General features: G+C 45.7%; 1 protein-coding gene across 1 annotated transcript in view; it reads left to right on the forward strand.

Moving 5' to 3' along the window:
- The window catches only part of LOC147702880 (electrogenic sodium bicarbonate cotransporter 1-like), a 386,862-nt gene that overhangs the window by 201,391 nt on the left and 160,803 nt on the right, over nt 1-24,668 (forward strand). Inside the window, exons 6-7 of the mRNA XM_086931461.1 lie at nt 22,270-22,357; nt 23,737-23,891. Of these exons, the coding sequence (XP_086787587.1) occupies nt 22,270-22,357; nt 23,737-23,891 (243 nt within the window). The remainder of the gene's footprint in view (nt 1-22,269; nt 22,358-23,736; nt 23,892-24,668) is intronic.

Below are 24,668 nucleotides of genomic sequence, written 5' to 3' on the forward strand. Positions count from 1 at the left end.
ACACAGGTATGGATTGCGCACTCTGCAGAGAGCGGATTTTTTCCATCTCGCTTAGTTATGCCCAGGGATTGCTGACTTTGGGTGCTGATCTTTAAACATTTGGGAGATATCATGGATATGACACTAACACCTGACCCCTGCTGGCCTTATTGGGATATTCCAAACTAGTAACAAAAGCAGTTAGACAGCTGGTGGATATGAAGCTGTTCATAGATAAGCGCAGAGTAGCGATTTGCTGGTCCTGTGGCCCGACCCCCACTGTCACAAGCTGGTCAAAAGATATGGTGTATTGCAGCACACAAACGGAAAATTACAGCGAGATCCTCCCCCCGCGAAACCATCCTAAGAACTTTTGGGGTCTATATAAAAACATACCTGTTCACTAAGGACAATGAGATGAAGAGAGCCAGAGGGGAGGCAATGAGAGACTCCGTAGGGGTGGAGGCTGTAAATAGGGTGTCAGTAAGCCTGTGATCCGAATGTATAACAGCTGTACTAGATGAGTAGCTGGGATGTCAGGTACAAGGCATGATAGTACTGAGTATTGTGTTACAGGCTACCGCACTGCTATTATGCTGTTGAGTTGTGTGCTAAAATGTGTATATATGTTATACATTGACAACTGCAACTAGTTTACGTGACAGATAAAAATGATGTATGCTCTGTAATTTGGCTGTATGATTTGTGTTGTATACAGTTCGACTCGGTGTTCCTTTGTCATTTACAAAATGTTAATAAATGTTAATAAAAAAATTAAAATCTAACTTCAACATCAAACATATATTGAAAGAACGAGTTGTATAACTTTTTTTTTCAAAGAGGGCTCATAAAACAGAAAGGACTTCATCTAAATAAATAAAGCCCTGGGATCTATACTGTACTGTGTTTGTTCGGAGCAAGTGTATAATGATGATCTCCGCTTGCTACCTCATAGCCACACACCTGCTTTTATGTGGTTGAGGTATCCAAAGTTCAAATATATAAGTCAGAATTTCTCTGAGTTCATGCAGAATTTTAAATAGTGCAAGCTGCAACACTGAGAGGCAAACCCTGCTCACTCTAACTCGTGTTTTTATTTTATGCATTAACTCTGAGAAATTCCGAGTTGTATTTTTAAACTATATGTTAAAAAAATGAAACATTCTCCCTCTTTGGTGGTTCTCAGCACACCCACAGCCAGTACACCATGATACTGCAGACTGAAAAGTGTAAAAAAAGATAAACACGCGTTGGTAAAAGCCAATAGGCCGCAGCAATCCGAGAGGTTTTGGCATTGCCAGTGTCTTTTAGCTATATGTTATGAAGTGGAGTAGATTTATGTGGTGTGGAAATGAAATATGTGTAGTATAAATATGTGTCATGGTGTGGAGTGGAATGATGTGGAATGTAATTATGTTGTATGGTGTGGATTTGCATAGAGTGGCATTGTGTGGCATGGAGTGGCATGTAGTTCAGTATTAGATGAGCCCGGCTTGTTTACATTTTTGGCTTCTAAGCTCCCATCTTTGCCTGACCCAGTAATAGTCTGTGGGAATTTCAATGTAAATGGCTCGATGGGGAGGGCTTTGTGGTAGGGAAGAAAGCTATGGAGGGTGTAAGCCACAATCATTTAGATTCCTGGGCCATCTGTAGAAGGAGTTTGGGCTTATTGATATTTGGTCCTCTCTGAAGGCCCCAGATCCAGGATACACTTATTACCCAGCCTCCCAAGGCAAGTTTGCCAGATTGGATGTTTTTTGTATCGGGGCCCAGCTTTAACTCCCCTAGAGTGGTTTCTGACCACAATCAAATTATTCTTGAGCTCTCCATGGCTAGGCTTTGCTGTACATGTAGAAAATGGACTTTTGAGTGTGGATTGCTGTCAGATCCGGATTATGTCAGACATATGAAGCCTTGGATCATGGGGTCCTTTGATTTGAATAAAGACAGCTCCTCCTCAGGAATGGTTTGGGATGTATTCAAAGCCGGGGTGAGGGGGGAAACCCTGAGCCTCAGTATTGTTAAACAGAAGCAGGAGCTGGGACACAGCAAGGAACTATATCAGAAGCTAAGTGAACTGGAGGCAGACTTAATCAGTGCTGTACAAACTTTGAAGGATCTTGCCCCGTTCTGAACCTGATAGCTGTTTCCAAGGCTCGCCTAAATGAACACTTTGCCAAGAAAATGGCTGGGATGTATCTGGCCAAAGACCAGGATTGCTACGAGTATAGTGAGCCAATGGGGCGCTTTCTTGCAGTAAGAGCACCGCAACAAGGGGTGGCAGGTTGCATGATAAAATAAGAAATATGCAAGGTAGCTTGGTTACGGATCCCAATATGGTTAGAGAGGCCTTCAGGGGTTTTTCTGCCGATCTTTATAAAGATGATCCCGACTGCGGCCCTCTTGCACAAGGCATTGGCAATGCTGGGCATCCGAGCAAAATCACCAACCAGGAGAGATTGCTTTTAGGGGGTGGTATACTACCCGAAGCATTACAGGCAACCCTGTTTGCTCTTCCATCCCTCTTGAGTTTTATAAGGCGTTTTATGCAGATATTCACCAGGAATTGTTGAGTCTATTCAACAAAGCTAGGGCCGGGGCTGCCCCCCCAGATGATGGGGCATTGCGAATATAATCATCTTTTTAAAAAAAAAGGTAAGGACCCTACAGCTCGGGGTTCGTATAAACCAATCACACTGCTTAATAGTGATGTGAAGGTCTATGCAATAATCTTTGCCAGCCGGCTAGTGGGTGTTATACACCGACTGGTGTCGGACCGGCAGCATGGGTTCATCAGTGGTAGAGGGACATCGGATCATGTCCAGAGGGTTATCTCTTTATTCGATGCAACGGAAGTGCTTGCAAAGCCTATGGGGTTGGCTTTACTTGACACCGGAAAATCCTTCAACAGGGTGTTGTGGGATTTTTTGTGGCATGTTCTCGAAGTAAATGGCTTGGGGGGGGCTTTGCTAATGCAATGCGTGTAATGTATAATAAACCTACAGCCCGCCTGCAAATAATGGGGCATGAATCAGAGCCCTTTTTGATAGAATGGGGCACGAGGCAGGGCTGCCCCATCTCCCCCTTGTTATTTGCACTATTTATTGACCCCTTTCTTAGGATGCTGGAATCCTCTCCGGACATTTTGCCCGCCAGTCTACATGGTTGGGATACAGAAGCCCTGGCATATGCTGATGAAGTGGCCATAATTACCAGTGGCCCGGACAGGGCACTTCGCGCTGCTGAGGAGATTGTAGAAGAATTTGGGAGACAATCAGGGCTTTTGCTAAATAAGGCTAAAACCCAAGTATTGATCAACAGACACACCCTAGCCGTTGATAGCAGGATCACACATGAAGCTACATATATAGGAATATGCATTACTTCCAAAGTGGATCTTATAATAGATCTAAATTTCATAAAAAACTAAGAAGGACTTCACACATTGGGATAATCTGAAACTCTCTATAGTGGGGAGAAGTAACCTGGTTAAAATGATATTTCTTCTTAAGTTGTTATATGTTTTTCGTACCGTCCCATTGGAGGTTTATATACATAATGAATGGTACAAAACAATTGATAGATTAGTGGCAGGTTTCATCTGGGCTTATGTGAGGACTAGGAAGGCTAGCATTTTTATGTGCTTACCTAGAGATAGTGATGGCTGGGCGTCCCCTAATTTCAGATTATAATATTTAGCTGCATGTGAGACTGTGGGCTGGGCGGACCGGAATAACAAGCGGGGAGGCCGGATGTAGTGCGCTATGGTCAAGGATTTATTGATGGAAAGTACACACAAAGTCCAGAGCAAAGAGTTTGTAGGGAAGAATAATCCGTCAGGAAGCTCCCAGCCGGGAGGGGTGTCTGGATGGTAGGTAGAAATCCTGGCTGTGGTCCGCTGCTGGGCTGTTGTCGTCAGGTTACGGCCGGTCGATGGTTCTCCTCGGAGATAAGTAAGAGGGGGGTTAGTCCCGTCCAGTAAGGACTACTGAGTACTACCACCTTCACCGGTAAGTGAATGGCCAGGTAATGAACATGGGGAAGGAGGGAAGGGTAGGTAGGGATAAGACCACTCGGCAAGCAGGAGGGGTTTGTGATGGGGGTGTCCGGGATAAGTGTGGGGACTATGAATACAGTGCTCGTGATAACACTCCTAAGTACTAAGGCTGGTGCAGAGTGCTCGTGGGGGTTCTATATACAATATCTTACAGTTAGGTACAATATTTACACTAGGGAAACACGGAGAAGGATAGAGTGTACTCACGTGCCCCGCCGTAACTCTCATCCGAGTTACGGCCGCTCTCCCGCCACCTCCGGAGGTCGCCACCAATCCTCCGTCCACAGGTCTTCTTCCCCGTTCTCTTCTCCGGTCTCCGCCTCCTCTCCGATCTCCTCCTTCCTTCCGCTCTCCGTCGGGGGTTCCGCGGCGTTCGCTGTCTCCTGCCACGAGTCCGCTGGGCTGAACACTGTCTCCTCGCTCCTGCCGTCTTTTCTAGGGTCTCGGCTGACTGCAGTGGATGTACTTCCGGTTCCGGTCAGTTTGGTTTCCGGGTCGCCGGCGGGAGTTCTGCTTCCGGTATCCTGTTCTGGTTCCGGGTCTTCGGGGGTTTGCGGATCCTGTGGGCGAAGAGAGGGAGCCCGATGACAAAGGGACGACGTTCCTCCCGGGGTGGGGGTGTGGCTTCCCCGCCTACTCTGCGCTTCCGACGAGGTAGGGATCCCGGATCTTTCACACTGTAGCTTTGCAATGTTACATTATATTATTTAATTGCTGAGGAATGGAAAGTGGGGTAATATATTCTGCACCTACCATATATGGGCTATTGATTGGTAGCTCGGCCCACGGCTGTCTATTGAAGTCTGTGAACCAAGCTATTTTAAACGGACCCGCTTCAAGACTTTACTTGCAGCTTTCCAAAACTGGACAAACGTCCGGAAGAAATTGGGGTGGGTAGGTGTAGCAGATACACCCCCTTGCTCAGGAATGAACAACTGCCCGGTATATTTCACGATAATTGCCTAGCTAGGTGGGGACGCAGGGGAAGTGGCAGGATTGGAGACTTCCTCACCTGGAATCTTCTTGCACCCTTTGAGGTGGTCTGTAGAAGATGTTGGGCCTCTGGATTTTTTTTTATATCTTCCGCTGCGGGATTTTCTCACTAGAAAGACTGGGGGGCGAGGGGGGGCAGTGGGTTACTATTGAATACCCTTCTTGGAAATATTGGTTAATAGCACGAGCCCCACTATTTTGCAGTTATATGGTTGTTTGCTTGAATTGGTCCCAGATGACTTGGATAAACACAATGGAAAATGACGGGATCGGCTTGAACTAGTGGACTCTGGTTTCTTGAAATTGCTTGAAATGGGAGGGTCAACCATGTGCGCCTCGAAACTACAGTCACAACACTACGAAACACTGTTTGACCTATATATAACTCCAGCAAAGATTGCAAAGTGGGGCGGTGTAGCGGGAACCCCCTGTCCTAGATGCCATGATATGGATGCGGAGATGGTTCATATGTTTTACTCTTGTCCCAGCTTAAAAATGCTTGGATCAGAAATTGTAGGCTTCTTAGGGGAGATTTTGAAGGTTACTATCGCTCCATTACTACAGCTTATGTGGGGTCTGGTTTGGAAATGATTTTTATTGCAATTATGGTGTTTAGGCTGTGTATCTCCTCATCCTGGCTCGAACCTCTACCTTCCTGCATGTTTACTTTTTTGAAAAAAAGCACTGTATGTATGCAAAGGCAAGCAGGCTAAAAACAAAGGGAGGAGGATATGAGGGGCTCTCATGACCTGGTTAGGAATTAATTATGAATCAGTGCTGCTTTTTTACTGTACTTTACCTAAATTGGTTATCTTAATGGACTTTAATGTAACGTATTTATGTTCACTTGCTGCTATTGTATGGGATAAAATAAAATAAAAAATAAAAAAAGAAGTGGCATGTAGTGGACCTGGATAATGTGGCATGACGTTGAATCAGATTGTGTGGATTGCAATTATGTGGTGTGAAATAATGTGGGTTGAAGTGGAATAATGTGGTGTGGAATTATGTGGTGTCGAGTGGAGTTATATGTAGTGGAATTATGTGGGTAGTAGTTTTGTGGTAATGAGTGTAGTGAAATTAGTGGAGTGGGATTATGTGTTATGGAGTGCAATTATGTGGAGTGGTATTGCGTGTCATGGAGTGGCATGTAGTGGAGTGGAATAATGTGGTGTGGTGTTGAAATATGTGGCATTATGTGGAATTCTATGGTGTGGATTGGAGGTATGCAGTATGTAGTGGGAGTATGTGTTGTGAAGTGGAATTATGGGATTCTGTGTGGAATTATGTAGTGTGGAATAGAATTGTGTGGAGTTGAATTCTGTGGCATGGAATTGTGTGGCGTTGAGTGAAATTTTGTTGAGTGGAATTATGTGGCAGGATGTAGAGTGTATTTATGAGGAGTGTTGCTATGAGGCCTGGAGTGGATTGGTGTGAAGTGTAATTATGTGGTATGAAGTGGAATGTAATTAGGTGGAGTAAAATTATGTGATGTTGAGTGGTATGTGGAGTATAATTATGTTATGTGGTGTGGAACTGTGTGATGTTGTGTGGAATTATATGGCAAGGTGTGGAGTGGGATTATGTGGAGTGGAATTATGTGGTATGGTACGGAGTTGAGTTTTGTGGAGAGTAATTATGTGTTTATTTGGATCTTAGCGGATGTATATATGTGGAGTGCAATCATGTAGGTTGGAGTATAATTACATGTAGTGGAGTTATCTGGAGTTAAATTGTGTTGGGTGGAGTATAATTATGTGGGGTGTAGTGGAGTGGAAATATGTTACGTGGAGCGGAGTGGGAATATGTGGAGTTGAATTTGTTAGATTGTAATTATGTGACATGGAGTGGAATGATGTGGAGTTGAATTGTGTGGCATGGAATTATGAGATGTTGAAATGTGTTGTGTGTAGTGGAAGTATGTGGTGTTGATGTGTGTGTTGTGGAAATGTGTGGCACTTAATTGCGTGGCGTTGTGTTGAATTATGTGGAGTTGAATGCGTGTTGTCTACATGGGCCGCTGAGTGCTGGGCACGGTCTGCATCGGTTGGATATATTGCCCGGTGATCTCTGCCGGGCTTAGATTCCTGTTGACTCAGAATGCAGGCAGCAAATCTACTGCAGTGCTAAGGGAGCTGCCTTCATAGAGGTGAGACGATGTTGTTTCTGTTTTCTGTTCTCTGCCCCCTGAAATTGCCTATGACGGTGTAAATGCCACCCAGCAACTGTTTATGCTTCCTCTGCAAGCACTCGAGTCTTGGTGTTAGGATTTATCACCAATTTGATGTAATTACGCAGGCTATGCTGGGGAGGGGTCATGGTGATTAAAGGAGGCTTGATGAGCCCTCTGTATTTACTTAGCGTGCTAGTGGCGTTTCTGTAGTATTTCTCTCTGGTATTATGTTTATTTCAAATGTGCATCGGCATAACGGGCAGAAATGAAGTTTTTCTATTCCTCCTGCTAGACCATGGCAGCAGCAGCTTGGCTGTAGTGATGTTTTCTTGGATGCCCTTTAAATTACCAGCATCTGCAGGGACAGCCATTAAAACAAGAAACACAATGGTTTGTCTGCAGTGGTTTTTGGCTTCCTGTCCAGAAACAGCACAAGGGTGGGCGGGGGAAATAAAGAAACACGAGCAGGGGTGGGTGAGGAGGGGGATAAAGAAAGACACACATTACAGCACGATCTGCGAAAGGAAACAAGCATTTACAATGCAACGGTCTCGCCTTTGCAAAAGTTAGAGCTATTGGCATTGTAAATGACAAATTTTTTATTTATGTGTTGGTTTTGAAAACAGATAAATAAATGGATTTGTCATTTACATTGCCAATAGCTTTTCTGGCTTCCTAACTTAGTCAACTATGTCGCATAATTTGGTCCTCCTCCGCCACATAATTCAAGGCCTTGCTTAGTGATGCCTTAAACCAGTCACCTTCGTGCATTGATCTAATTTTGTGTCATTCCCATTTTTCTTTCATTCACTACTGGTACAGCATAGTGCAACGTGTCAGCCCACTTCAGCCATTGGCTAACTTCCCTGAGAGCTCCTGCACGATGTGCACTAATTTAGAAAAAGTAAGGTCCTGTAATCTCAGCGACTAGTGGCTCGGTGTAGGCTTTTTATTAACAAGATCGATGAAGCAAAAAGGGTTATCTAAATAAAGTTTTACAAAACCCAACAAAACTAGCTTTATTCATCAGTGTACTTTATAACACAGTTTCACAATCTCTTACTGATACCAATGTTTTAAAATCTGAGAGTCAACTTTCAAAGCTTTGTTGGAACTTAAGCGTAAGCAAAGTGGAGGTCTAATGTTGGCCACTTTTACACACATGCAGCTTGCTATCTATGTGAGTAAACGCTTTAGCATCCGCCATAGGAGTAGTACATGTTATACACATGGTTTTACAGTTTATTCCAGGGGTTGTCCGTCTGTAACAGCATGAGATCTTACGTGCTAGCAGAGGTAGTAAGCATTATATAAATGCAATGACAATCTACACTGCACACACAGTATTTATTACGTTTGGGACGCATTAGTTAGTCTGATAATGTGCTGAATGGCTAATCACTCATAAGGTCCCAAAGGCGAGACCTATTGGCTATGCCAATGCTGGTTTAATTTATGGCATGTTTAAAAAAGATAAAATACTAAAAGGTGGCCGATGCCAGGCGGGGGAAAGTCCATATATTAGAATGAAAAAAAAAAATATATATATATATATAGAGATTGGTATAAAAACAAGCATTTACAATGCAATGGTTTTGCCTTTGTTAAAGTTAGAGCTATTGGCATTGCTCTTGACATTATTTTTCTTTATGTTTTTTTAAACATAAATAAATGTCATTGTCATTTACAATGCCAATAGCTTATTCTCTCGCAAATGACACACACAAACACCCACAGAGAGCCCCCCCACACACAGAGCCCCCCCCACACACACACCCACACAGAGCCCCCCACACACACAGCCACACAGAGCCCCCCCCCACACACCCACCCAGAGCCACACACACACCCAGAGCCACACACACACCCAGATCCACACACACACACCCACACACCCAGAGCCACACACACACCCACACACCCAGAGCCACACACACCCACACACCCAGAGCCACACACCCAGAGCCACACACACCCAGAGCCACACACACCCACACACCCAGAACAACCAAGGTCAGCCTCTTGTGCCAAAGAAATGGCTAGGAAGGACACAATTTCAGATTCTCGCGTTTGTAACTCATTTACAGAGGTCCCAGCACTTCTAGACATCTGCGTGCTTCGTGCCATAACTTTAAGTGGACTTCTGGTTTGAGGTGTAGGGCAACACCCGTAGTCAGACAGTTTTTACCAGTTTTATTAGACAGACCTTCCTAGCAGGCTGAAAGCCCCATTACAGATCTGTGATGGTCATGTTAGCGCTACACCTTGAACCATGAACCGAAGAACACAGATGCATGGCCTGAGGGTGGGAATACAGAGGACGCTGCCTACGACCTTCCAGATAAGGGGCTCTTGCAGAAAAAACATTGATTGGAAGGTCTGTAGGATGGAACTGTACAAATATAGCACATACTTCCCGGAGAAACAAAGGGCTGTACCATACAGTAAACTCGAGATTCCCTGATTAGACATTACTTCTAAGCTGGTGGTTAAGTAGTGTCAGACTCGTATGTATCAGGCATGGGAAAAGACATGCAGCGGGCTTCCTTGAAAGCAACACAATGTGATGTCCTGCACAGTAGTGCAATCCTTTGACACTGAAAGTTATTGTTTGAACCCACCTTTCATATTAAATACGACAGAGTATGCCCATTCAGTTTTTGACCTCGCAGCAGTGACCGTTCTCTCGTACTTGCACTTTCACAATAAATGTACAGTAGCCTTTTTGAACATTGCTAATAATGGGCACTGCAGTACGGAAATAAAGAGACCAGTGCGAAATGGTAGTATGCCCTTACTGAAAGTAATGATTATGTGCATTAAAACCACCGCTATTAGACCTAAACGCACTGGTGCTATAATTATTTCAACCCAAAATAGAATTGGCAACACTTCTCTTATCTTCCTCCACTAACTACCAGGGTACATCATACTTACTCAGAAACATAAAGCATGGATTGGAGATGTCATGATCATACACTCCTTGGCCTCTCACACTGAGACATCTAACAAGTAATACGAACGGCAACAAAATTATAGCAGTGTACAGTGAAAGGTTGCCCAACAGCGCTGAAAGCACCACCTGCAGGCACGTGCTTGCGACCCTGACACCACCTGAAGCCACGCGGGGGCGCTTGCACCATAAATGGCAGTGCACTCATTGGAGGCAGACTGCATGACTACAGTTCTCAGTAACAGAGGGCAGGCAGGCACTGCAGCCGCTCAGAAGATGATTTCATTGATATGATCATTCAAGACTGCTCGCCAGCTTAAAAAGCACATTTTATAGCATAGCAAGTGCAACTGGGAGAATTTACTGTCACCCAGTCTCAGGCGATTACTGCTTTTGTGAGCCTGGCAAGCTGGAGCCGCAGCAACAGGCAGGCCCTGCCACACTCACCAGCCCGGCTGCAGGTTTTCATTGCAGCATAAACCTCACAGGACAATGTAGAAACTACTTAAATTAATGCAGGATTTAACAGAAAATATTGAACATTGGACAGAGAGTGTCCGCCTACACAACAACAAGAAACAACAGCCGCTACTCTTAAGATGTGCAATGAAAACCTAACAAAATACCAGATAACGTCAGCTTTATGCGTGGTCGCAATGCATCCAGGGGAAACATGTTTGTATACTTCAAATTACGCAGTGTTGCTGCGTGGAATGCGTTGAAAGTCATGCTCTGTTTGCATGACATATGTGCAGAATCTGCAGGTGCTCCTTAAAACACATTTTACTCCTTGAATGCTTCCCTTGAGCTACCTCGGCAAAGACATTGCAACCCAGTTTGAAACTCTGGTATTCAAGGCAGCATGTAGTGCCTGGAAGTGAGTCAACTAAGCTATGTATCAGGACGTTTACTGAAGCCTGAAAGTGCAACACTGCTATACAAACCTACTCACTGTACTGGGTCGCTGTGGTGTGGGCACTGTTTCAGCCTATTGCTTGGTGGTTGTGGTGCTGTTATAAATCAAAGGACAATGGAGTGACAGTTCGGTTTCACTAACTCATAGTGCTGTGTATGTAAGAGTTATATCACAGCTGTGAGAGAAGTGTTTCTCATCAAATTACAGTGAGGAGCAGGCCTGACAGTGAATCTGTGGGTGAGATGCACATTTTGCTAGTGTTTAAAACAAATCTTGCATGACACCCGTACATTGCTAGTAATTTGACAGGTGTGCATTGTATAAAATAAATTGTCTGTTTTGGTGCTAAATTGAAGTGAATATTTTTTTGTCTTTTTTACAGCGTTTTTTAGTAGGGGAAAGACACGCTGATCTACATTTTCTCCTTCCTTCATTTAGCAGTGAGTTGGTGTGCTGCTTTGCGCTGATGGGTGACTGTATGTATTTTCAACCAAGGTGCACAGTTGTTGATTAAAATGTGAACCTCATACATGTAAATGCCCCCGTCTTGTCAGTGAGCTGCTAATTGCTCTGTCAGTGCACCAGGCCCAGCTGTAACGCAGAGAGTCACCCCCTGCAGGTCGCAGCATGTGCCTCAGCGTTTTTACAAAACCGTTTACACAGGTTCAGACTAAGATTATCTGCGGTCCTGCCCTCGAACCTGGCTCAATATTTACTTATGGGGCTGGACGCCCCTACAGTCCACTCTTGCCTCGCACCCAGTTAAACTATTTGAAACTCGGGTGCAGGAAGGAACGATCGGCACTCCAAGCCAGTGTGACCTCGAGGGAGGACTTCCCCGAGAGGCAGAAACTGCGTCATTTACATCAACAGTGACCAGCGTTTCACGAGAGAAGCCAACAGGCAGGGGCTCCCATCGCTGCCTGCATCTTCGAGTGGCTTCCCGTCTGCTGGGTAGCTGGGGGGAAGAGTTATTTATTTGTGTCGTACGAGGGCAGGCATGCTAACAGCAACAAGATGCATTAGGAATCACTGTGACCAGAGTCTGGAGTCCAACCACGCAACAGGTGCAGCTGCCCAACAGGCCGTTAGTTGATTTTTTTGCGGCACGATGTTGGGCCTGACCCTCTCACTTACCCCAGGGTCAACCAATCAGGAGGAGAAACGGACATGCAGCGGTCCACAGGGTGGCTCAGTCTTCTCTCAGAGCATCGAACGAGCGAGGAGCGAGGAGGCGGAGGCGAGGAGCAGGGGAGCAAAGGCCAGCAGAGGAGCAGAGGAGCCGAGGCAAGGAGCTGAGGAGCCGAGGAGAGGTGGGGAGAGGAGGACACCATCTCACTCACCTTCGCTTTTAGTGAGAAGCGACTCAGCATCCAGCCTTTAGCCTCCAGACTCCTGCTGCCTGCCTGCGTGTATTCGGCGGCGGGGGAAGCTCCGTGCTCCGTGTTCCTGCAGCCTGCAGTCTGCAGCGGGAGAGGACACGGACGGCGGTCGGTAGCCCTTGTTTTCTTCAATACTTGCTGTGCAGGGTCAGAGCATCGAACGAGCGAGGAGCGAGGAGGCGGAGGCGAGGAGCAGGGGAGCAAAGGCCAGCAGAGGAGCAGAGGAGCCGAGGCAAGGAGCTGAGGAGCCGAGGAGAGGTGGGGAGAGGAGGACACCATCTCACTCACCTTCGCTTTTAGTGAGAAGCGACTCAGCATCCAGCCTTTAGCCTCCAGACTCCTGCTGCCTGCCTGCGTGTATTCGGCGGCGGGGGAAGCTCCGTGCTCCGTGTTCCTGCAGCCTGCAGTCTGCAGCGGGAGAGGACACGGACGGCGGTCGGTAGCCCTTGTTTTCTTCAATACTTGCTGTGCAGGGTCAGAGCATCGAACGAGCGAGGAGGCGGAGGCGAGGAGCAGGGGAGCAAAGGCCAGCAGAGGAGCAGAGGAGCCGAGGCAAGGAGCTGAGGAGCCGAGGAGAGGTGGGGAGAGGAGGACACCATCTCACTCACCTTCGCTTTTAGTGAGAAGCGACTCAGCATCCAGCCTTTAGCCTCCAGACTCCTGCTGCCTGCCTGCTTGTATTCGGCGGCGGGGGAAGCTCCGTGCTCCGTGTTCCTGCAGCCTGCAGTCTGCAGCGGGAGAGGACACGGACGGCGGTCGGTAGCCCTTGTTTTCTTCAATACTTGCTGTGCAGGGTCAGAGCATCGAACGAGCGAGGAGGCGGAGGCGAGGAGCAGGGGAGCAAAGGCCAGCAGAGGAGCCGAGGCAAGGAGCTGAGGAGCCGAGGAGAGGTGGGGAGAGGAGGACACCATCTCACTCACCTTCGCTTTTAGTGAGAAGCGACTCAGCATCCAGCCTTTAGCCTCCAGACTCCTGCTGCCTGCCTGCGTGTATTCGGCGGCGGGGGAAGCTCTGTGCTCCGTGTTCCTGCAGCCTGCAGTCTGCAACGAGAGAGGACACGGACGGCGGGAGGGGACACGGGGGGGTCGGGAGGGGACACGGACGGCAAAGCACTCACGCAAGCAGGAAAGGGTGCCGGCTCAATGCCGGGACAGATTCGGGGGCGTTCCCGGCGTCGCGTGACGTCGGCAAAAGCCAAAGAATCTCGGGAACGCCCCCGTGTCTGGTCCGGCATTGACGGACAGGCCCCTCGTCCAATGGCAAGGCTCCGTTTACGGAGCCAGCCAATCAATGACGAGGGCCGACCCAAAGCCACACACACAACTCAAGAGGTTTTTTGGCACATGCGCAAAGCGCATGGCCAGTCAAAACCTAAAAAAGGGTGGGGTACCGATTGCATGGTTCGTTCCGTTCGTGGCAGCTTGTCTGTGAGACAAACTCATCAGAAGTTGTCAGGCATGCAAAATATTAGAAAGTAACATTGTTTAAATAAAGTCAGTATTCACTTTAGCGACACACTGCTAGAGAAAATGATATTTCATTGGGTTTTTCTACTGCCGCAGGTATCCTGAGTCACCGATCCTCACATGAACAAACCCTAGAAAAACTCACAAAACGCACTGAAACACACAACTCACCCATGCAGCACGTCAAGCCCACTGCCCACAGGACCTGCGCCGGGCTCATGGTAGTGCAGTGCAGGGAAGTCGCAGTCCGATACACCCCAAACACCAGCCTCGCTCAAATGCTTCCCTTTCTCGGAGTAGCCGGGTCTTGTGAAATCACCTAACCGGCCGAGATCATGTGGTACTTGATTCAGAGTAGCCAATAACCGAGAACAGAACGTGCTGCTATTGGGAGTTAAAATACTTCAGCTTTTTTGCCATCCGCGCTCACAAAAGAAGAACGCGCTGCCAGAGAAGCACTACAAAGCACGCAGCGATAGAAGTGAGGGAGGAGGCATGTTAAACAAGTTGCCGCCGGGCCCCAACCGGAAGTCCCTCCCCCATCGCGGCGCGAGAGAGAAGATACTGTCCGCGGAGCCCCGAGAACTCCTGATCGAGTCCCGGTCCCGAGATGGGGGACCGGGTGAAGAGCGGCCGGGCGCATGAAGAAGGCGGGGCTCTCATGTGGTGAGAGTGCCCCGCAAAGCGCAACCGCCGCCCGAGAGGCACGCCGAGCACCGCCAGAACAGGTGAGTGTGTTGCGGAGGAGGAGGGGTGAGTGGGGGTGGGGTGTGCGCGTGTGTCTGTTGTAGTGTGTCTGTGCGTGCGTGCGTGTGTCTGTCTGCGCGTGTGTCTGTTAAAGGGGGTGCGTGTGTGTGTATGCAGTGTGTGTATGTGCGCATGCGTGCGGGAGCCTTTGTGTGAATGCGAATAGCAGGCAGGGCGACGCGACGTGCGCGCTCACGAGCTGCAATCTCCAGGACAGGCTCGTCACAGTCTGATGTCCACACCATTCCCAGAAAAGTGGCAACATAAGTTGTCTCGCATAGACAGCAAAAGCTTCGCTTTTGCTTTCGTCTAGGCGAGACCTAAAAAGCAACAGGGATAGGGCAGGTGGGAGGAGACGGAGCAAGTGCAAACACGAGCACTTGTATGGAGTCCTCAAAGACAAAGAAAACAGTAGCTCCTACAACAGGAGCAGGGGATGACACAAGTACTTGGTCCATGCTTTAGGGGAGGGCCAAACAGAAAAAGAGTCATGACGCATGAATGCCATAGACAAACGGTAACAAAGAATACAAGAGCTACATTGAAGCAACAAAATGGTAAGCCTATGGGTGGCATGTAGCCCACTGATGTAAACAACAGTATCCGAGACCTTAAAAGACAACAGTCCTTTTCTATCTAGTCACCCAGGATGTGGAACAACCTCCCTGTATCTATCAGGACTGCCACAGAGGTTCTCCAGTTTAGGAAACAGTTGAAGACACAGTTCTTTACAGAACACTGCAACACAATTCATCAACCAGCCACATCCCAAGCTCCTCTCCTTTTAATTGTTGTCTTTAAACTACCACACCGCGACTAACGGCAAGACGAAAACTAATTTAACCTTTCACACTAATCTCCCGACAAAACGGAAAAACACCTTCCTTCTTCACTTTCTAGTCACCAAGTCAGTAAATATCCCTTATGGTGAAAAAAACTCCACAACTGCCTCCCCCACCTTTAAAGGAGAACTTACAATTTCCATCTTCAGAACAGGAAACATTCTCATACAGGCCACTGACCCGCACCTCTCCACTTTTGATCGTTACTCCGCAACATTACTCTCCTCATTAACTCAACAGAACCATCATACCCAATCTCCCCTATCCCCCTCCACCCTGAAAAGAAACCCGGAACCGATCCAATCTCCTTCCCTGAAGACCCACTCCAAAACTTATGGACATTCACCATCACTCATTACAATCTCACTACCCCCCTTATCACACTCCGCCGTCAAACACCCACTATAATGGCATCAACTGATCCCACCAGGACCAGCATACTCACAGGTAATAAACACCACAAGGCTGATCTTGAGCTAGGCAGATCGGACACAAACTACAATCTGTCCGCTAATGAACTCGCTACTGGCACTCCCCTGTTGACCTTAGGAGTCCCGACTCCACCCTCCCCTACTCCAATACTGTAGTTTGTGTCCGATCTGCCTAGCTCAAGATCAGCCTTGTGGTGTTTATTATCTGTGAGTATGCTGGTGGGTACGAGGAAGGAGAGTGTGTAGTTGTTTGAGGGAGGTCAGTGTCCAGGTGATTATCAGTGACTTTGGACATGGGGATGGTTTGTGCAGGGGGAATAGGGTCAGTATCCGAGTAGGGGATAGTTTTTGAGGGTGGAGTCGCTACTGAGCTCGCTACTGGCACTCCCCTGTTGACCTTAGGAGTCCCGACTCCACCCTCAAAAACTATCCCCTACTCCGATACTGACCCTTTTCCACCAGCACAAACCTGGACACTGACCTCTCTCAAACGACTACACACTCTCCTTCCTCGGACCCACATCCACATGCCCAAACCATCTTCACCTCTAATCTCACTGCCAATTCTCTGGACACTGATTTCCTCCATACCATTGCTCACTCTCCTACCTCGGACCCAAGACCCACAACACCTACTCCTAACCTCAAGATTGGAAACACCATAGACCCAACTCATCACGTGCAATCTTTCCCTACCCCTAATCCCAATGATACAGTTCAATCCCATAACCCAGTACTCTCCCCTTTCACAGACCCTAGTCATACACTGCTCCCGCAGAAGGCAGAAGCTCTTTTAGCTCACTTGCCCAACAACCGACCTGAATGAAACAGAATGTAGACACCCTAGTGGCCGATATCCTACAACTACAACAAGACCTTCCCAACCGGAATAAGTCTACTTGCTCATACTTTCCTGGTAGCTACGCACCTTCCCCCCGCATAACCTCTTCCATGACCCCACTTGATACCCCATGGCCCTCCATTCCTTTGGGGAGTCAGGCACACCAACCTAGCCAAGCTCCCTGCCCTATTTCAGCACTGGAAGGAGATGAGATCAACAACTCTTACCTCGCAATGAGACAGAATACGGCTCCTTCCACAATCCCAGTTATAGTTGGCACAAATAGAATGCCTAGAACTATCCTCTTGCCTAGACCTCCTGCTCAATACACTTCTATTCATACAGCGCACACCAACTTGGAAGCCCCCCGTCCTCTATCTTGCATGCTCCTCAACTGTAGATCAGCAGTACAACACGCCACAGACATTGCTGAAACTATACTCGCTGAAGAAATCAACATCACATTCCTCACTGAATCCTGGTTCAATGACCACTCTACCCCCATTCTAGACCTACTCACCCCTCCGGGATACAACATCATCAGACTCAACAGACCAATAAAAACAGGTGGAGGGCTAGCTATCATTCACAATGTAGGAATACAGCTTACCACATTAAAACCTACAGAATACCTGACTCTTGAGTACCTAGGTGTTGAACTTACAGTCAAAGGCACCGCGCCCATCAAATTTCACACCATCTACCATCCTCCGGGTGATCGTGCCCTCTTCGTAGAAGAACTAACCAACCTAATAACACGTTTCTCCCTAGCAGACACAATAGACGTGTTCCTGGGTGACTTCAATATCCACTGGAACAACCCTGAAGACAACCCAGTCCAGAACCTTTCTAACCTGCTTGAAATAACTAATCTCAAACAACTCTGCAATGAACCAACACACATCAAAGGAGCAACTCTGGATGCAACCATCACCAAAAATGAGCTGATCTCTCTGAGATCTATTTCCCCCATTGACTGGTCTGACCACCATCTCATACAGTTTAATATTGACTCACACATCAGACAACAATTAACACAATTTTACAAACCTAAGCAGTGGACCAGTAACATCAAAGGAGTCCCTATACCCGAATTTGATGCCCATCTACAGCTCCAGCCTTCCACCATGACTGCTGATGACCTCACAGCTCACTTTAATTCAACAATGATGGAGGCATTAGATAAAGTAGCACCACTCAAACTCAAACAAGTGAGATCTACCAAATCTAAATCTTGGTTCTACGTGGATCTTAATAACAAAAGACGACAACTACCACATTCGGAAAGGACGTAGAGACTAAACCCTTCGACATTATGCCTAGCGCAACTTAGATCTGCTCGGTCGGCATATAAAAAACATATTTTCAGAGAAAAGGCCTCTTTCTTCCGCAGCCAACTAGACCAGGCGAAGAATAGACCGAGAGAACTCGTCAATATTGTTAAAAGTCAAATGGCTCATCCCCACAGGAAATAAAAGCCACCAAGGCTCGATGCGAAAAAACTTCCAACTTCTTCACTGATAAAGTCACAAAAAATGAGCAATCCTTCAATCAAACCTCTAACCCTCCTTCCCTCACAACCTGCCCCCCTTTAATAACCCTTACCAAACAGAACAAAATCATACTAAGGACACCAGGTCCGCCTACAACTGAAAAATTAGGCTAGTTGGTCGGACTTTGAACTCATGTTGGAAAACTAGGTATTCAATATAATTCAGGAAAGGTTTCAGGATTCAGGAAAGATTGTGGCACTGAAACAGCTATGCTCAATATTTCGGACGATATCCACATAGCCTTAGATGAAAGTGAAGCTTGTCTCCTCATCCTTATTGACCTATCAGCGGCATTCAACACAATATATCATTCAGCTTTACTTGAGACTTTGAAGAGGCGCTCTGGCATTAATGGCATAGTACTAAAGTGGTTCACATCCTTCCTTCACAACCGTTTGCAACAAATTAAGATCAAGTCCTGCCTCTCTATGCCAACAGGAATCACACTTGGGGTCCCGCAACACTCGATCCTCTCACCATCCCTCTTCAATCTCTTCATGGAACCCCGCACAATCATTCTGAAACAAGCAGGAGTGAAATACCACCTAAATGCAGATGACACACAAATCTACTACAAAATCAAATCACTCAGTGACATCCAACACCTCAATGGCACCCTAACCATGATCCAAACTTGGTTTAATGCAAGCCACTTAAAGCTGAACCCGGACAAAATGGAATTAATACTGTTCTCTGAAAAAGTTACCACCAACCAATCCATGACTGGCTCAAGAATCTTGATGCTCTAAACTGCTCTCTCGTCCTATTCGACTCAGTAAAGTCACTAGGCATTCCCTTGGACAAGAACCATTCAATGAAGGACCACATCAAAACCCCTGCAAAAAGTGCTCTTTACTCACTAAAACACCTCAAGAAAATGAAACCTTTCATTCCCCAAGAAGATCTCAAGACAATCTTAGAATCCCTTGTCCTATCTAAACTGGACTATGGGAATGCCATCCTAACAGAGACTCCAAAAGCTCACCTAACCCAACTAAGGTCAGTCCTTAACATGGCAGCTCAACTCATAACTGGTGTAAAAAGATTTGAACACATCACACCAACCCTCAAATTCCTCAACTGTCTTTCCATGGAAGGGAGATGTATCTACAAATTGGCCTGCAACACACACAAAACCCTTCACTCACATTCCCCCAACTACCTAAAGAGCAAACTGGTAAAAGCAGGAAAAGCCAGAACTCTGAGAAGCTCCAACTCACTTCTTCTCATCCCCCCGAAAGTAAAAAAGAAAACCACTCAATGCTGATCCTTTTCTGGTAACGTTCCCAGGATGTGGAATGCACTCCCTATAGACCTCAGATGCAACCCCTCCTTCTCTTGCTTCAAAATGGACCTGAAAGCTCTTCTCCTCAACAAATACTCTACCGACCAAGTCAACTAACCTATATATACTTCAATAACCTAGTTGACTACCCTCTTACTTGACTAGCAAGGATAGGTGGTTATCTGACTGTTTCAACCACCTGCGTTCTCTCCCTCCCCTGCAATATATGCCAAATTATTATGTTTTTGATTTTTCATGCATCCTTATGTCCTGCTATGTATTGCAATTTCTCTTGCCTTTGTGTATGTAAAGTGCTCTGATACCCACGCGTCAAGCTAGGGCTAAATAAAACGTTAAAAAATGTGATCATGGACAGTGCTCCGCTGTCTTTTGGCTAGGTTTGTGCTTTAGAAATCCCATACACAAATATACATTTAATTATGGTCCTGGTTTCAACCATAAACCCTGTCGGCTCCCAAACCAGTGAACATGCAACACAAAACGGACTAATTTGAGGGCAGTACAAGTGACTGCCTTTGGATGTGAACTTTATATTAAGTCTGTCCATTTAGATAAAAGATTTACGTCACCACGTGTTTTATCTCTACAGTGTATCTTGTGATATGCTGTGCAGTTAAAGAAAATAAAAAGAAAGAGACATGCCTATTGCAACAGCAGCTCGGTGTGAAGAGGGTGGGAGATAACACTTTTGCTTTTTATTCTGTGGCAGACACTTAGGGACAGATTTACTGACATTTTACGCCGGGTGTGTGTCATGAAAGGAATGCGATCTGTCGTAAAATGTCAATTTAGAATTTTCTTTCCAGTGCAAAACTTGTTTTGCGCTTGAAGGTTGCCCAAAATCAACCCAAAGCTGCGTTTTTCGATGGTTGGCAATACGTTGTGTAGGAGGGGGGCATTCCATGAGTGATACCGAAGCGTTCCTGCAGCCACTCGGTTTTGAACGTAACCCCCTATCTACTAACAACAACAGTAGACAGGGTTCTGCTCCAAAAATAACGCCTTTTTGATATTAGCTTTAACTTTGAAAAATGCTTTTATTTCTCCAACCTTTTCTGACTTTGCATGTGTGCTTCTTTTTACAGCAGACATCCAAAGTGGGAAATGTTTTAAGAGTTTGGCTAGGTATATTATTTTGTATTGGAATGGTACTCTTCCAGTACAAAACCTATGCTAGACATGATACAGGCACCTTTGTACTGAGGTGCAAAGGTATGTACATGGTGTCAGGTGCCATATCTAAGTACACATTGTGCTGTCCAGGTCTCTCCTCACGTAATGCAGCACATCAACTTTGGTTGTTGCCCTGCGTTACGTGACATCTTTGTAAATCTGCTCCCTAGGGGCGCCACCTGGCCTGATTTATACTGACTTGACCAGTATTTTAATGTGACTGACAGCTCACAGTTGCACTATTCTCCTTCATTTGCAAATATGGAGCAGGATAGGGCAGATAACATGTTCCAGACTATGACACTATGGAAAGATGCAATCGCCAATAGCATGTGTGAGGTAGCAGGCAACGCAGACAACGGGCATGATTGGTGTATAGATAACCATAATTGGGTAACTTTTGTTTTTAAATGTTGTGTCATAGCCATGATTTCCCTTAAATTGAAGTTTTTAAGGCATGCCTAAAGGGGCATAATATCCATGCAATTGTTATCTTAGCGTGCAACCACAGCTTCTCATAACAAACATTTTTCCAGTTATTGTTCGAGGTTTTGGAAAGATATACTTTAATATGTGCTCTTATTTCGTGCTTATCCCCATCCACGCTTGCTAGGCATTTTAGGCGGCCATGCATAGCTGGCACTTTGCACAGAGTGCAGCATTTTATAACATCTTGTGCAGTATCCCACAGACTCGCCATGTGGTGCTAGACTTACTACTCTTTTTATGGTCTTGTTTGAAAGAGCAGCTGTCTCCAGACAATTATGTGATCATCACTAGAGAGGGGCTTTGGCTATGCCTACATTTGGGAGCCAGGAGTAAGTTTTGATTGGACAGAAGTTGTGTGCTTCCACAAAAAGTGCTTGACCTCCATGCAGCTGTGATCATTTTGTTTATCCAGTTACCTAAGCTCAAACTTTCAGGGTCACACAAATGCCATTGGTATGCAATTAAAGCGTCTTAAATAACTAGATAATTTATGTTGCTTATCTCTGGCAGCAGCCAGTTGGGAGTAGGGCAGTCATTAACCTACATGGATTTTTAGATCTGCCATGTCTGTGCAAATGTCACCTGGCCTTTTAACCTACCAATATTATTTTATAGTTCTTTGCTTCCACACAAATACATACCTCTTCCCATGCTATTTACTTATAAAGCTTCACATTACCATGAAACATTGCTTTAAAGCCAGACATGTTGGCATTTCCAATGTTGTTTTTAGCAGTAGCTTGCGCTCAGATTATGTAAATATTAAACGTAGTAAAGGTTCTCAAAAGTGTAAGTTACTCAAAAAGTGTAAGCTACCTTTGTGAACAAAACTCCCTGTGTGTATTTAAATAAATGTTGCTACGAGGTGTTTGTCTCTGGAGCAGGCTCACTTTCAGGAGGTAACGTAAAAAAGTCATTAGCTGTACTTAATAGCAGCATCACAATGAATCATATTTATTGTTTTTCAGATTTGTTTTTATCTTGTTGGGACCCAAGGCAAAGCTAAGAGCCTATCATGAGATTGGGAGAGCAATTTCCACACTTCTCTGTGATGAGGTATGTGTATATTTCATAATGATATTTAATACTGTTGTATCTATTCATATGTAAAAAAGGAAGGCAGCCTCTATGCCATTTTTACTTTCATATTTTCAATGAATTGAGAATATAATTACTTTTTTACTCAAATATTCCAAACAGATTCACAAATTCCGCAACCATGCCTACGCTGTTGACTCTAACATGAATAGAAATTTAAATGTTACCTAAGAAAAGTGTTTATTATCAACCATACACTATTTTTTCTAGACACTGCTTTATCAACATCTCATTCATATACACTTATTTAGTCAATGAAGAAAGTTATTTGACTCAAGACCGGAGTTAAACTGACTTTGTCCATGGTTGTATTTCATATTGTGTCACGTTGCTATTGTGGGCGGGTGGTGCACAAGTTTGTTGATCAGACCTGGCGGATCCAGACTCTTGGAAGAGTCGGAATGACAGTTATGCTGTCATCCTTCCCTATGGCATAAGAAGATTAGAACTGCTTCATATCACAGTGCCATGAGGCCATGCATGACCTGTCAGGAGCTCCCAGATGTACGGGTGTTGAACCGAAAATGCGGGTGACACTATTGTCGCACATTTTGGGGTAACTTACAGGTATGCATCTACAATTCATGGCTTGGAAACCACTGCTTTAAAAGATGAAAAGTTTGCTGAACACCCGTGAGGTCAACGTTTGAAACATTTCACTCTGAAGTAGCCTAGCGTGAAATTCCAGTGCTGGGGACTTAAAGTACAGCTAGTGTAAGTTCACAGTATGAGCATTGCTAGCAGAATCTCATGCTCAGGACCCTGGGAATGATGTTTCAGAAATCTATCAAAACTAAAGGCATTGCTGAGAGAATAAACGTAGATACACATAATACCGGTAAACAATGACACAAGTAGACCCGCAGACAGGGCTGGACTGGCTGGACAGGGCGTCAGGCGTTTCCCCGGGAGCCAGGGAGAGAGTGGGTCGGTTTTGTTACTATGGGCCGGTTTTGCAGCGGTGCTGCAATATCAAGCCCAAGTAACAAAAGCAGCAAGCAAGCGTTTCTAGCCTCCTGGGTCCAGACATTGCTTCCCCAGGGGCTGGTCCAAGAAAGTTGCTAGAGGTGCTTTGGGGACCCAATTTGGCCCTGCTCTCAGATGCACCAGCATAAACACATTGATATATGCCACAACTCTTTTCCTCTCAGAAAAACACAGAAACCTTTACAGACATATAAGCACAGACTGATATATATTTATTGCCTGGGTCTCCCCTAAAGTCATATACTTATAGTTTCATTTTAGTTCCGTGTTCAGAAATATTACCCTACCACATAGATAAGCAATATTGTTTTGTAATGCGTTAAAAAAGTCTTTTTTTCTCTTTCTTTTAGTTATTTCAAAATGTGGCTCGCAAGGCATTGAACACAAGCGAACTGATTGAAGGAATTGATGAGTTTCTCGATGAGCTGACGGTGTTGCCGCCTGGAAAACTGGACCCCACTGTGCGAATCCAGCCTCCAAAGTTTGTGCCTTCACCACAGAAGAGGTATCCACAATGTTGACTTTTTTTCTCTTAACCCAAAAATATTCACCACATGGAGCAAAGAAGTCAATTTAGCAATCTGCATATCTAGGCAACTCTTTATTGGTGTTGACCAAGGTAGGCCCACCAGAGTAGAACAGGGCCGAATATTGAGGAAAACCAATTATTCCAATAGGTTTCCCATTTAGATTCATTTTGGATAACTGGAAACTTCTGTTACAAATCTGGGCCTCGTAGATCAGTGTAGGGCATCTGCAGTCTAATTGTGGATGTACAAATTTACAGCACTGACAGCTGCATAAAGGACACCACAGGCCCTCAGCCAACAAAGGGGGACAGTTCCCCTTACCTCAGTTGGATGGTAAAATGTATCCATAATTGGGGTTCAGTGAGTCCCTTACACTTTCAGGACGCAGAGCCACTGCACAAAGAGCAGGGCTGTTTATTAGAAAAGGCAGAGAAACTTTGATGTCAGTAGTCCTCTATACCGTAGTAAGTGAAATTTTTCTTGTCCTCCTATGCGTGGCTCTTGGGCATATATGTATGTAGATTTATATAGCGTGAGCCTAGCTCCAAAAAAGCAACAGAGTGCTGAACAGAGATTTGGAGATAAAGTGGTGAGTAAGGCTGACAAGAGAAAAGAGGGGACAACCATCCAGGAAGGGAAAGAGGTGCAACAGGCCACTGGCTCAAATATAATTTTTTTTAATGTTCCAAATAAAATGTATTGTCAAAGTATGGGGTACCAAAAACATATATCTCTTGAATTTTCAAAATTAA

Source organism: Lissotriton vulgaris, chromosome 7 (assembly GCF_964263255.1).
Source record: "Lissotriton vulgaris chromosome 7, aLisVul1.2, whole genome shotgun sequence".
Taxonomy (NCBI): Eukaryota; Metazoa; Chordata; class Amphibia; order Caudata; family Salamandridae; genus Lissotriton; species Lissotriton vulgaris.